Source organism: Dryas octopetala, chromosome 8 (genome assembly GCF_963921425.1).
Source record: "Dryas octopetala chromosome 8, drDryOcto1.1, whole genome shotgun sequence".
NCBI lineage: Eukaryota > Viridiplantae > Streptophyta > Magnoliopsida > Rosales > Rosaceae > Dryas > Dryas octopetala.
Window position 1 is genome coordinate 19,675,526 of NC_141373.1, and position 14,552 is coordinate 19,690,077.

Here is a 14,552-nt window from a genome sequence, read left to right on the forward strand (position 1 = left end):
TTTTCAAGCTTTTAATGCCAATGTCTTTTGGTATGTTTTAACCTTGGTTTTGCAACTCTAGTTCCATATAGTATATATATGATACTAGGCTTTAGTTTTTAATGTGTGAATGCTTGTGAAAAATTACCTCTAGAGAGCGGATGAGAGAATATCTTTGTGTGTGAGGAACCTAATCATTATTTATAATATTCTCTTGTGTTTTTGTTTTGTGGATTATGATCATCATCGATTTTGAATGTAGTCTTTTGCAGGGTGAACTGTGTAAAGTATTACTAGTTTACTGTATGTTTGTGAGAGAGAGAGAGAGAGAGAGAGAGAGAGAGAGAGAGAGAGAGAGAGAGAGAGAGAGAGAGAGATTGATCTTTATTTGTTGTTTATTATATCTTTCAATTAAAGATTGGGGATTAGGGTGTTCAAACCCTTAAGCTTGAGTGGTTGGGATAAAAAGCATGGTGTGACACTTCTACATGGTTATGCCATGCCTTGTGTACATTTCATTTTTCAAGAACTGTTGGCTTCCTGTTTTGTCCATTTTGGATGGACTCCATATATGCTCCAATATAAGCCCTACAAATCTCACAAAATGCTCCTTGATTTACCTACTTAAGCTCTTGTTTTCTAAAGCTTTCATGATTAATGTTTCCCCATTGCGAAAAGAAAGAATGGCATTGGATTGGGATATGTGTAGTCAAAGATGCATTTTCTTTTTCTTTGAATTCTTTGTACTGAAGTTCAATTGCTTTTGCTTTCAAGTTTTGTTCCAACTACTTGTTATAGCTAGCAAGGAAACCAATACAGCCTCTGAATAAAAATCATAGCTGTCTGAAAATCAAATCCAAGAATGAGACCTCAAATGTAGTAGATTATAGATGTTTTAATGTAATTGGTGAGCTCATGAGCTCTAGCTCAAGTGGTATTAGGTGGGATGGGAAAGTGGTAGATCCTAGTTTCCAATTTTACTCATACATAGCTTATTCCTTTATTCTTGCACTGGCAGTTTTGGAAGATACTACTCCAACTCTTTTTCCTCCAAATCTCTCATGTAGGGTAGGCTGTAATGAGTCTTATAATCTTATGAATATTTTTTTGGCCAGGATAATCTTATGAAAATGACAATGAGAAAATGTTGGAAATGAAAAAGGAACGTTGGGATTTACGTGAAAATATTATGAATAATCTTAAAGGTTTTTTCATTGTTAGAATAAGAAAAAAAGGAATTCACATTTCAATAAAACTAAAAAAAATAAAAAGCATGATTAAAATTTTTTTTTTTTGGTCGAAATGGTTCAAAACATGAAATCTCAATCAAGGATCTGAGTGTTCAAGGCATACTAGTTCTCTACGAGTCATCACATTGTCAATTTCGAGCTTAAAATTCCCTTCAATTTCAAATTGTTTGAAGTATTATTGAATAATTCACTTAGCATATCTTGATAATTTATTACTTAACAATTGATTAGCCTAATGAAGGAAATGACTTTTTATTTATTTTTTATTTATTTAGAGCGGAGAAATAGCAACTAATTATTAATCTATTGTATTTCTCTTTATAATATTAGGTAAGTTCAAGTTCGAGTCTCTAATTCTCTAGATAAAAAAATGGAGAAAGATCGAGAAATGAATGAACTTTTGTTTGAAAAAATATTATGTAGTTTAAGCAATATCAATTGAGAAGTGTTTAATATAGGTTTTAATAAGTAGTGAAATTAAAAAAAACAAAAAAACAGGAAAAGAAAAAAGGTCATAATCAGGTCCTCCAATTAGGGAACCTTTCCAAATACATGCACAAACTACATGTTTAATATAGGATGATTTAATAATCTAATACTACTACTAATCCGCTAGCAGTCAAAGTTCACTTTATCTGCATTATTATTATTATTATTCTATTTTTTTGTTTATGTTTTTTTCTTTTCAAACTCAAATAAAGTACCAATATATAATTTAATAATGGACCAACTTGGCTCTTTCAAATTGAACCCCACGCGGCCACGAGCATATAAAATGATTTTATATTTTGTATTTGTATGGATAAAAGAAAAAAGAAATACTCTTGTGGGCTGTAAAGTAGTAAAGTAAGCTGCAGAGAGAGCAAACGGTTAGAGAAAGAGGACGGCCATGTTGTCTTCTTTCCATGCATGCTTCGAGTGTAAAACCAAAAAGAGGGACTTTTTGTGCACTGATGGGTCTGTCCAATGTCGAGAGGGCGTATCTCCAACCACTTTTTGGTATCCGTTTGGTACCGGACTAAAATTTTAATTATCAGAAAAGACAAAGTAGGGAGAGAAAAAGGAGTTCAATAGATAAGATTTTAGCCTGATATCAACAAACTAGTAGGGGATCTGCTCTCAATGTGAATCACTAGTTGTACTTTTATTTTATTTTTATTTTTCTTTTTCATAAATAACATTGTAAATTTGGTATTTTTAAGAAATTATTAGTAACAGTAGTGCTAGACATCCTATATTTTTATACCATAATTTCATACTACCTTATGTGGCAACTTACATGACATTCATGCATTGGACACTAAAAAATAAAAACAAAAGTCCAAAAAGAAAAAAAAAATTTTGTCCAGTAAAATAATGACACGTAAGATGGTATAAAAATATGGTATGAAAATGTGGTAAATATAGCATTATTTATTTTATGCTTAGTTTACCATTAGGATATGATGAGAAGTTGTTACTTACTTTAATTAGTTAATTGTGTATTCAAGAAAGAGATTTTTTATAAAAAAAAAAAAATTGGATTAATTTGTCAATAAGTTAGCTATAAACATTAATGATGACTTATAGTTTCAGTTATAACACACTTTTATCTCAAATTAAAAAGAGAATATTTTACCTCCACACTTACAATAAAACTTCAACTCTCACCCTCCTCTAAATAAAAATAAACTATAAATATTACAATAATGCTAGGGAAATTAAATTTGTATCTCAAATGATGTGTTATTATACATGTAAGTGTTTTATTTATTGTGAAATAAATGAACTTTGAAGTGAGATATATATGAATCAATGAAATATTGACATATAATTTAGGACCCAAATTTGAAATCCCTCTCTAAATATTAACTATAATTTTAGATTTGAAATCCCACATTTTTATCTTTGAGAAAAGTTTTCATGTAACATGTGTATGAACTTATTACTTCTCTCATCAAATGGCTTATCATTAGACAATAAATATATACACTTGTATTAGAGACGTTTTTATCTTTACACTTTACATCTGAAAAATAATGATTGTCATGATTAAATACAAAATTATTATTGCTAATTTGTTGTTTCAAAGATAATAACAACAAAATATTTATTTTTATATACGAAATTGTGTGGGAAGAATAATTAAGTACAAGCCAGAGAAGATGTACCATTGTACCGTGTACGAGTTGTTTGACTTTATTGACAGTGCGTACACAGTGTGCATAGTTATTATTTTGATTTTTGACCAAAAAGATGCCAAGTGGATCTTGCTGCCATCAGCCCATCACTCTCTCACGATTATTACTATGCCATGCCATTTCCCAACGTCTCTCTCTCTCTCTCTCTCTCTCTCTCTCTCTCGGCATGACTGTAAACTCTGCAAAGCAGTAAAAACCCAAACCTTACTTTGGCTGCACCTTCCTAACGTCTTTCTTTCTATCTGATAGTGATACCCCTTTACCCATTTCCTGAAGCTGCATTTATGTATGCTATATATTTGGAAAATTCTGTAACAAGACAGCCAGATCTTATCTAAAAAATCATACACATACCTTTTTGTTAAAGCAGCCCAGAATTCACGTGCCTGTAATAACAGAATTGGTTTCTTAAAAGATAATATTAGTACCTCTTCTTTATTATTTTATTTCTCTTTAAAAGAAAAAAGTAAATGTTGTTTTGAGTGTGTACAGTGTATATGTGTGTACTAGTACTACATTCATTTATATATATTGGGAGAGAATTGCCTAGGAATTGACAAAGGGGTGGGTTTTCTGAGAGGATATTGGGGTTTTCAGAGATGGGTAGGTGTTGGTTTGGTGGGGTTTTGATTGTGTGGTTGGTGTTGGTTGGTGTGGAGGGGTACCCAGTTGAGGATCTGGTGGTGAAGCTGCCTGGTCAACCCAATGTTGGGTTCAAGCAGTATGCTGGGTATGTTGATGTGGATGTGAAAGCTGGGAGGAGCTTGTTCTATTACTTTGTTGAAGCAGACAAGGAAGCTGACAAGAAGCCCCTCACTCTTTGGCTCAATGGAGGTTAGTTCAATCCTCTGTTCCTGTTCAATTGATTGTATTTCAAACTTGGAAAACTTTGAGCCTTTTCTTGATTCTTCAGAGCAAGTTGTGAATATTAGTAGGACTCTGTTTTGTAATAGGTGGGGTTCTTTTATTTTTCTCATATTACTATAAGTTTCATGTAAGTAGTCATAGTGCACTCTGTTGAGAGAAAGATCCCATCTTGGAAAAATATAGCCTTGCTTAGTGGTCTATAAGGTAGTCCGCCTTTCCATCCAATGCTAATTGGTTTTGTGTTGGATCTATAAGGTGGTCCGCCTTTCCACCAAATGCTAATTGATTTTGTATTGGATGCTTTAATTTCCTTCATGTGGGACGTGGGAGCATGTGTGGTTTTGGTTCAAAGCTTTGGATAATTCTTTGTTAAAAATCTGGCATGAGAGTCATTCAAGGTTCTGTTGCATTGCATATTTTGAAGGCATTATCAGCATCTTACAACATTCAATTGAATTTGCTGTAACCTTTTACAGTCGGCCAAAAGCATTAGAAATATCTTATAAAAAAAAGGAAAAAAAATGCCTTTCGATGTAGAAGCGCTTATTATGCATAACAAGCCCTTTTATCCAGAATCAAAATTAATCTCAAATTTTCTAGTTCTAACTATTGTGTTTTTAAAAGTGAGACTCTTAAACACAAAATAGTTGATAATACTGGATGATTACTTTTGTGCTCAGGGCCAGGTTGTTCCTCTATTGGCGGAGGCGCCTTTACCGAGCTGGGTCCATTTTATCCTACAGGTGATGGTCGAGGCCTCCGAAGAAATCCAATGTCATGGAATAGAGGTATATCATATAGAAAATTTAATGGACACATTGATTTTCCTTCTTTTGGGAGTAGTAATATGCACTGGATTTTACTATCCGGATACTAATTGGAACCGTCTTAATTATGCCCCATTCTTTATTTCTTGCAGCGTCAAATCTCCTCTTTGTTGAGTCTCCTGCTGGAGTTGGATGGTCATACTCAAATACAAGTTCGGATTATAATTCCGGGGATGCCTCCACTGGTAAATTCAACAGCCACAGCCACAGCCACAGCCACATCCACATCCACTTTTTCTATTCACTCATTGAAGTGTGTACTTATTCTATGGGTCTGATTTTTGTTGTTGCTAAATAAAACTTAGCAATTAGGCTTGACAGAAACATTTTTTCACTTTGATTTGTACCAACTTCATTCTCTTGATTTTGGCAGCAAGGGATATGCACACATTCATGTTGGAATGGTATGAGAAGTTTCCAGAGTTAAGATCTAGAGAGTTGTTTCTTACTGGAGAAAGCTATGCAGGTCTGCAGAGTCTGATCAATGTCAATTCTATTCTGGAATTTTTCTTAGGAAATGGAACTCTTATAATTCATTTTAAACACTTTCTATTTCCATAAACCTTTCATTTTGAACGGTCTTACAATCTGTACTTCTGTTGTACAGGGCACTATATACCACAATTGGCTGTTGCCATATTGGACCATAATAAACATTCAACTGGTTTCAAGTTCAATCTCAAAGGGGTTGCTGTAAGAAGACCTCACATGTTCTTGATTCCCTGCTTTCATTTATCTCTATAGTTGCCACTTCTTTATTTTATTTTTGCTATTCGATTTCTTGCTCATGTTTGCACAAATGTATTTCAATTTTATGGTTAGATTGGGAATCCATTGCTGAGACTTGATCGTGATGTTCCAGCAACATATGAATACTTTTGGTCTCATGGAATGATTTCTGATGAAGTTGGCCTTACTATCATGAACGAATGTGTTTTTGATGATTATGTCTTTGCAAATCCTCACAATGTAACCCTTTCATGCGACAAAGCAATCTCTCAAGCAAATCGCATAGTTGGTGATTATATAAACAATTACGATGTGATCCTTGATGTTTGTTATCCGTCTATAGTGGAGCAAGAGTTGAGACTTCGGAAAGTGGTATTCCCCTATACTTCTTTTTTGTTTAATTTCTGTGTTTAATATTCCTCTCACTTTCATGCAACTTGTCGTTTCATTTTTGCAATGAGTTTTTCCTTTACTCCCCTTTTCTGCAGGCTACTAAGATAAGTGTTGGAGTTGATGTGTGTATGAGCTATGAAAGGCGTTTCTATTTCAACCTTCCTGAGGTTCAGAAAGCCCTTCATGCAAATCGTACAAACTTACCTTATAGTTGGAGTATGTGCAGCAAGTAAGTGATAAATACAACCTTTCTTAAGCATCTAGCAATTGATGACTTATCTATTGAGTGGTTCAAACAATAAAGACTAATATTTTCATTCCCTACTTAAGTTTAGTGATCATAACTTCTTTAGTAACTCCTTAAAACTTGAATCAATTAACTATATCATAACCTAAACCAACTTAACTGGACCATGATTGTTATTTAATTTAATACATTAGCAGTGCTTTGTTCATGATTGACAAACAGACTAGTTAGTTCATTATACTTTTACAACTTGCATATATTGTATGACTGATCTTCTCATTATTGCATTGTACAGTGTTCTTAATTACAGTGATACTGATGGTAACATCAACATCCTTCCCTTGCTCACAAGGATAGTTCAAAACCGTATACCAGTTTGGGTTTTCAGGTAATTTAATTATTCTAATTTGTACAAGAGAAAAGATGATCAACTAAAACCTACTCTAATTTTTAGTGTTGCTTTATGATATGATTGTCAACTGGTTGCAGTGGGGATCAAGATTCGGTTGTACCATTATTGGGCTCCCGAACACTCATCCGCGAGCTAGCACATGATCTAAAGTTCAAGATAACAGTCCCATATGGAGCTTGGTTTCACAAAGGCCAGGTGCTTATGCACTTCTTTCAATAGTTCTATCATTTCATTCCTATTCAAGTTTGTCTCTCCTGAACTTATTTACGAATATCTATCTATACATGTTAATGAATAGGTGGGAGGTTGGGCTACGGAGTATGGAAATCTATTGACTTTTGCCACAGTAAGGGGTGCTTCTCATATGGTACCCTATGCTCAACCATCAAGAGCATTGCACCTGTTCAGTTCATTTATTCATGGTCGGAGATTGCCAAACACAACCCGGCCTTCCATTGACAACTAAGAAGTTATAGGAATTGGTACAATGTAGTGGCAGGATTACGTTTCAGGAGTTCATTTCTTTGCAGCAAGGGTAATAAGGAAAGGTGATTTGTTTTCGGCACAAGTAATGAAAGAAAAAAAGGATATTTATATGGCATCTGCAAAAACATATGAGGCCATTGGGGGACTTGTCTACAGCCTTTATTTCTTGTTGGACTAAACATTTCATCAACAGCTCTTGTTTTTGATACATATATATTGGAAAATCTTCGCTTGGTTGATAAAGTTATCTCCACTTTTGTGTTTGAATCATATAAATGAAACTGATTCATAAAATTTGGTATTGCTGAATGGCATAGAACTGAATAATATTGATGGCAACAAAATTCCCTTTTAAAGGTAATGTTAGCACAAGGCTCATTTCAATGTTTAACATTAGGCCAAAGTACACTTCTAGTCCTGTACTTTAACAAAATAATCTTTAACATTAATTTGTTCATAGATTTGCTAAAAAGTGTACCTCCTGATGAAGATATATCCCTTCACTGAAGTTTGAGTTGGTACTAATATTTGCTGCAAAACGTGGGTTAGAGGGGTCTATCACAATTAATGGGTCAGATTTCATTATGCTGTAGTTGATTACGTATTTCTCTTTTTTTTTTTTTTTTTTTTTCCTTGACCTGTTTTCAATTTGTGCATCAAATTATGTCATTGAGCATTATCTCATCCCCTATCAATCTTTTTCGCAATATAAACTTTTATTTTGAATGAAAATACATACAATACCAAGGAAAATAAACAAACTAACATTGTCAATGTAAGCAAACTAACAAAATATGAAATAGCTACATAGGTTCAATGCCCTCGAGGTCCTCCTCCCACGACTTCTTTACAATTTTCCGCCCCTCTCCCCTCTCCCCTCTCCCCTCCCCCCTCTATCCTATACAAAAGAGAACTGAAAATTCAACAATAATATTGTTCAAGAAGCACATAGATTGCAAAGATTTATCCCAAATATTCACATTTTCTCATGGATATGTGAATATGTACACTCTTTTCCTAAACTAATAACCTAATAAATAAATACTAAATTTTAAAAATCCAAAACTATGCTTAAAAATCAAAGGGAAAAGATTTTGTGCTCTAGTATGGCACAAGATCTATGTGCTATGATTTGATGTGGCAAAATTATTTTTGTGAATTATCTCCTAGTATCAAACCACTAATAAATTTTTTGTAAACACCCTAACTTAATAGGTTAGTATAAAGGACACTTTGTGAATTTTTTACAAATGCACTTGTTGTATTTTACAGATGTACTAATTTTATTACTATTATTATTTCTTTTTTCAGATGCACTAGGTTGGAAGGTTGTCAGATCTTTGATTCTATGGTTACTTATTATCTTATTCAACCCAGGGTGGATCAAGTTGCCTGCATGGTTGATCTTCTAGACGATGGGGTTTCCTTAAAGAAGCAGAGGAGTTTGGGCCACATTACTTGGTGCTTGCAGATTACATGGAGACGACATAAGGTGACGGCTAGCAGCTGAGAAACTCATTGAATTAGAACCACAAAATTCTTCACCATAGGTGCTATTTTCCAATATATATGCTGAGTTAGGAAACTGGAATGAGAAAAAGGAGTGATAAAGTTGCCTGGATGTAGTTGGATGTAGTTGGATTGTAGTGGGACAGACAGTGGCGGATCTAGAAACCTTCTGCTATGGGGGCAAGATTAAGAAGCTTAAGAATATTTATTTTGGGTAGGAAAAAACTCTTCAATATTAATGAACAAAAATTTCATTCATAGAAAATAGCACAATATTACAAATCATAATTGTCCACGATGAGTTTTCATACTTTGAAAACGCAACATTATAGCCTCATTATCAATACTATCAAATACATCTTTTTCAATGTACACAATCAAACTATCATTCATCCAATGATCTCCCATTCTGTTACGAAGTGGATTCTTCACAATCTTCATAGCTGAGAATGCTCTCTCCATTGAAGCAGTCGCAACTGGTAAAATCAAAGCCAATGTCAAAAGCAAGTACACTAATGAGTATGATTTGTCTCTCCCTGTCTCCACCAATTTTTTTGCTAGATTACCAATTCCTTTCACTTGAGAAAAGTCACTACTACTCATTCGCATGTCAGTAATATAAGTCCCAAGTTGATCTTCAAGTGCCAAGAGCTCTTTGTCATAAAAATCATTCGGATACAATTGAGCAAGACGAAATAGCTTTTGCTTGTCAAAAGCAGAGAAATAAGCACCCGGACTCAAACATGCCAAACAAATAAGCAACTTTGTGCTTACCTCATTGAAACGATTATTTAATTCTTGAAGTTGCACATCAATAATAGTGTAAAGGAGCTCGAAACGATAATGGTGAAGGTTGGTAATTTCTTGCATTCCATGTCGTGATCTTCCTTGAGGAACAAATGCATCATCCATATTGGAAACATAAATATCATTATTCACACAAAAAGAAGAAACTTTATCAAGCAAAGTATCCCATTCATGATCCCTCATTACTTGCAATTGTTGCTTGCATCCATTGACTAAGATCATAGCATGCACAAAATCTTGATCTTTCTTTTGTAATGCTTGTGACAAATCATTTGTGATTCCCAATATAGTTTTCATCACAAATAGACAAAAAACAAAATTGAAAGAGTGCATAGACTCCATCAAAAGATTTGCCTCACCTTTTTGATCAACACTTAATCCATCCTCAACAATATCTTCAAGTACACTAGTTATAGAAGAGAACATAGAAATCATACTTAGTAAGGTACCATAATGTGAACCCCAACGTGTACCACCGGGACGTTTGACACTAGTTTCTTGATTTAGATCTTGCCCCGTTAGAATCTCATCATTTTGAATACCTTCCATAACTTCAAGTTGTTGTTTCTTTCTAAGTGAATCACGACGCTTGCATGAAGCCCCAACAACATTAGCCACTCTACTCACCAAGACAAAGAAAGTGGCAATTTGAATATGATTCTTTGTCACGGCTACAAGCGCTAGTTGAAGTTGATGTGCAAAACAATGAACATAAAAGGCACATGGATTTTCATTCAAGATAAGAGTTTTAAGACCATTAAACTCACCTTGCATATTACTAGCTCCGTCATATCCTTGTCCTCGCAGCTTGGATATACTCAATCCATGTCTAGAGAATAATAGATCAACAACCTCTTTTAATGAAAGTGCAGTTGTACTAATAACATGTTGAATGCCCATAAACCTTTCAATTACTTGGCCTTTTTTGTCCACATATCGAAACACAACTGCCATTTGCTCCTTTATTGACACAGCACGTGATTCATCAACCATAAGAGAAAATAATGCATCTCCAATATCACTAATAATAGCATTAATGACTTCAGTTGCAGCTGCATTTACAATTTCTTTTTGAATATCATGTGCGGTTAATTGTAGATTCCTAGGAGCATTCTCCAACACAACCGCCTTAATACTCTCATTATGATCAGCAAGAAATTGCAAGAGCTAAAGAAAATTTCCCCTATTTTTTGAAGTTCTTGTTTCATCATGGCCACGGAAAGAAAGACCTTGTCACAATAAAAATCGAATGCAATCAAGTGTTGCAGTCATTTGCTTGCGATAGTCAGTACGAGATTTAGATGAGTGCTTGATGATAACTGATTCAATATGTTGCCTCTGATTCATTAGAGCTTGACAATCCAGAAAAGCAATATTATGATCGCTACCCGGGCCTCCAACATGAACTTGCAGTCTATCTTTTTTCTTCCAATTAGAGGAACCTTCACCAGTAAAGGCATCCGCACCCACTTGTTCAAAATTCGATTTAAAGAGACAGCAACAAAGACAAAATGCAGCATCTTTAGTTATACTATACTCCAACCAAGTAGGAAACTCATTAAACCAAAGAGGGCTAAAACGTCGTGCATACCCTCCAAACATTGATTGTGGAAACCTATGATTTCTAGGTTGACACGGACTCTTTTGTAGATAAGCTCTTCGAACTTGATCTCGAATATTAGGATCATAATTCGACATTGGAGGTCGAAGTCCAGGGTCTGCATGAAGGTTCGCCAAAATTGCATCTAGCTCACTTTGTTTTGAACTTTCAACTTCAATACTATCATTTGGTGTCAGAGAAGATGACGAATTCTCACCAAATTTTCTTTTAAAATACTTCTTCATGATTGTTTCTGTTTGAAATTTAAATTAACAATTAACCAATTAACCCAATTAACTCAAATACCCAATTAACAATTAACAATTAACCCAATTAACCCAAATACCCAATTAACAATTAACAATTAACCAATTAACCCAATTAATCTAAATACCCAATTAACAATTAACAATTAACAAATAACCAATTAACCAAATTAACCCAAATAACCAATTAACAATTAACCCAAATACCCAATTAACAATTAACCAATTAAACAATTAAACAAATTAACCCAAATACCCAATAACAAAACTAACCCAAATATTGAAATACCCAATTAACAATAAACAAACATAAAACTTACTAACTAAGTAAAGTAACTAACCAGTCTAACCCAGGCAGGGGCGAATCTACTGAACCCAGGGGTGTCGGCGCGTCGCGACTCGGCGAGGGAGCAGGTTGAGCAAGTAAGCAGGCCGCAGGTGCAGCGGCAGTCGCCGAATGACGAAGCGAGGCAGCGAGCAGGCCAAGTAGAGCAACTGAACAGGCGTCGGCGCGAGGGAGAACTGGAGAAGTAGCCAAGCAGAGCAGGCGTCGGCGCGGGTAAAGGAGCAGACTTGGTTTCAGACTTTCAATTTATGTCGAGGCGTCATCTGTGTGGCTGGTACTCAGACTTGGTTTAATTAACTTGCTAAAATGACGTCGTTTTGACAAATTTAGAATTCAAAAAACAACATACTCATCTCACGTGAAAGTTGACACCTTCATCTTCCTCACCAATCTGTTCAGCTGTTCTTCATTTCTCTCAGCCATTTTCACAAACACTGGCTTCTCTTGCCCCTATGCCTGCCACTGCTGCCAGTAACACCCAATCTTCATGGGGTCAAAAATTTCTCTCAAGCCCAGCAATTCTGGGTTCATGGGGTCAATTGACCCCATTGTAGATCCGCCCCTGTTTGTAGGTTGATCTTTTTGATCATGTTAGATATTTGCTTTATATATATATATATTTATATTTAAAATATGAATGTCGACTCAAAAAATTGATAATTCAGTTCCTTGAATTACATTATAGCGTGGGCTCTAACAATGTAGTCCCTTTCTATTCAATTTATTAAGAATTTGAATAGACAGCTTATTTAATTTTCAATGAAAACTTCATCTAAGTCTAATATGATTAGAAAGCTAGTTAAGGGAGAGCTTAATAAAAAATAGTGTATGGAAAAGAACTTGGGCACTGTTTGTTTTACCAAGATGGTAGAATGCAGTGGCGGATCCAGAAACCTTCTACTATGGGGGCAAGATTAAGAAGCTCAAGAATATTTATTTTGGGTAGGAAAAAACTCTTCAATATTAATGAACAAAAACTTCATTCATAGAAAATAGCACAATATTACAAATCATAATTGTCCACGATGGGTTTTCATACTTTGAAAACGCAACATTATAGCCTCATTATCAATACTATCAAATTCATCTTTTTCAATGTACACAATCAAACTATCATTCATCCAATGATCTCCCATTCTGTTACTAAGTGGATTCTTCACAATCTTCATAGCTGAGAATGCTCTCTCCACTGAAGCAGTCGCAGTTGGTAAAATCAAAGCCAACGTCAAAAGCAAGTACACTAATGAGTATGATTTGTCTCTCCCTGTCTCCACCAATTTTTTTGCTAGATTATCAATTCCTTTCACTTGACAAAAGTCACCACTCATTCGCATGTCAGTAATATAAGTCCCAAGTTGATCTTCAAGTGCCAAGAGCTCTTTGTCAGAAAAATCATTCGGATACAATTGAGCAAGACGAAATAGCTTTTGCTTGTCAAAAGCAGAGAAATAATCATCCGGACTCAAACATGCCAAACAAATAAGCAACTCTGTGCTTACCTCATTGAAACGATTATTTAATTCTTGAAGTTGCATATCAATGATAGTGTAAAGGAGCTCGAAACGATAATGGTGAAGGTTGGTAATTTCTTGCATTCCACGTCGTGATTTTCCTTGAGGAACAAATGCATCATCCATATTGGGAACATAAATATCATTCTTCACACAAAAAGAAGAAACTTTATCAAGCAAAGTATCCTATTCATGATCCCTCATTACTTGCAATTGTTGCTTGCATCCATTGACTAAGATCATAGCATGCACAAAATCTTGATCTTTCTTTTGTAATGCTTGTGACAAAACGACGTCGTTTTGGCAAGTTTAGAATTCAAAAAACAACATACCCATCTCACGTGACAGTTGACACCTTCATCTTCCTCACTAATATGTTCAGCTGTTCTTCATTTCTCTTAGCCATTTTCACAAACATTTGCTTCTCTTGCCCCTCTGCCTGCCACTGCTGCCAGTAACACCCAATCTTCATGGGGTCAAAAATTTCTCTCAAGCCCAGCAATTCTGGGTTCATGGGGTCAATTGACCCCATTGACCCCATTGTAGATCTGCCCCTGGTAGAATGAGAATGAGATTATATTCCCGTTCCTTACTAACCTGGAATGAAATTGTGTAGAAATTTTCATTCTAGGGTTTGGAATATGTTAGGATGAGACTCATAAATAGTCTACCATTCCCATTCTTATATTTTTAATAATATTCTTTTTTATTTGAAAGTGTTTAAGTTTCGATTTTAAAACCAAAATATTATTTATCTTTTAATATTAACATCAAATACAGTAATGTTACTATGTAAGCTAACAAAAATAAAATTTTCAAAATAAATGTCTAAAATCCATTAAAATCAAATAATAATGCAATATACAAAGAAAATAAACAACTAAGGGCTTGGGCTAGGGTTTGCGTTTTTCTAGCTTCTTTTGGGCCTTTAGTTCTTTTTCGTTAACTTTTGGGGGTTGTTTTAGTTGTGTTACTTGTGCCTTGTCTTTGGACTTAGTTTTGTGTATTGCCTTTGGGGCACTCAGTTTGGACTTTAATGGAATAGTATGCATGTTATGAAAAAAAAAAAAAAAACTAAGGCATTGTTTTGATATAAATAAGTATATATTTATTGATCGCCTATTGGTCTCAAAAGCATGACAT

General features: G+C 34.6%; 2 protein-coding genes and 1 pseudogene across 2 annotated transcripts; 1 reads left to right on the forward strand and 2 right to left on the reverse strand.

Moving 5' to 3' along the window:
- Window positions 1-3,659: 3,659 nt before the first annotated feature.
- LOC147277845 (serine carboxypeptidase-like 42) lies at window positions 3,660-7,711 on the forward strand. The gene is made up of 10 exons (XM_086253307.1): window positions 3,660-4,243; window positions 4,957-5,064; window positions 5,196-5,288; window positions 5,477-5,569; window positions 5,711-5,796; window positions 5,926-6,204; window positions 6,321-6,454; window positions 6,768-6,860; window positions 6,962-7,079; window positions 7,183-7,711. The coding sequence occupies exons 1-10, from the start codon at window positions 4,009-4,011 to the stop codon at window positions 7,348-7,350; spliced, it is 1,407 nt and encodes a 468-aa protein (XP_086109433.1). The 5' UTR covers window positions 3,660-4,008; the 3' UTR covers window positions 7,351-7,711.
- Window positions 7,712-9,161: 1,450 nt separating this feature from the next.
- On the reverse strand, window positions 9,162-11,531 carry LOC147277846 (uncharacterized; annotated as a pseudogene).
- Window positions 11,532-12,908: 1,377 nt separating this feature from the next.
- Window positions 12,909-13,950, reverse strand: LOC147277847 (uncharacterized). The gene is made up of 2 exons (XM_086255737.1): window positions 13,765-13,950; window positions 12,909-13,556 (listed from the first exon to the last, which is right to left on the reverse strand). Exons 1-2 carry the CDS (start codon window positions 13,948-13,950, stop codon window positions 12,909-12,911), a joined length of 834 nt encoding a protein of 277 aa, XP_086111863.1.
- Between the last annotated feature and the right edge of the window lie 602 nt (window positions 13,951-14,552).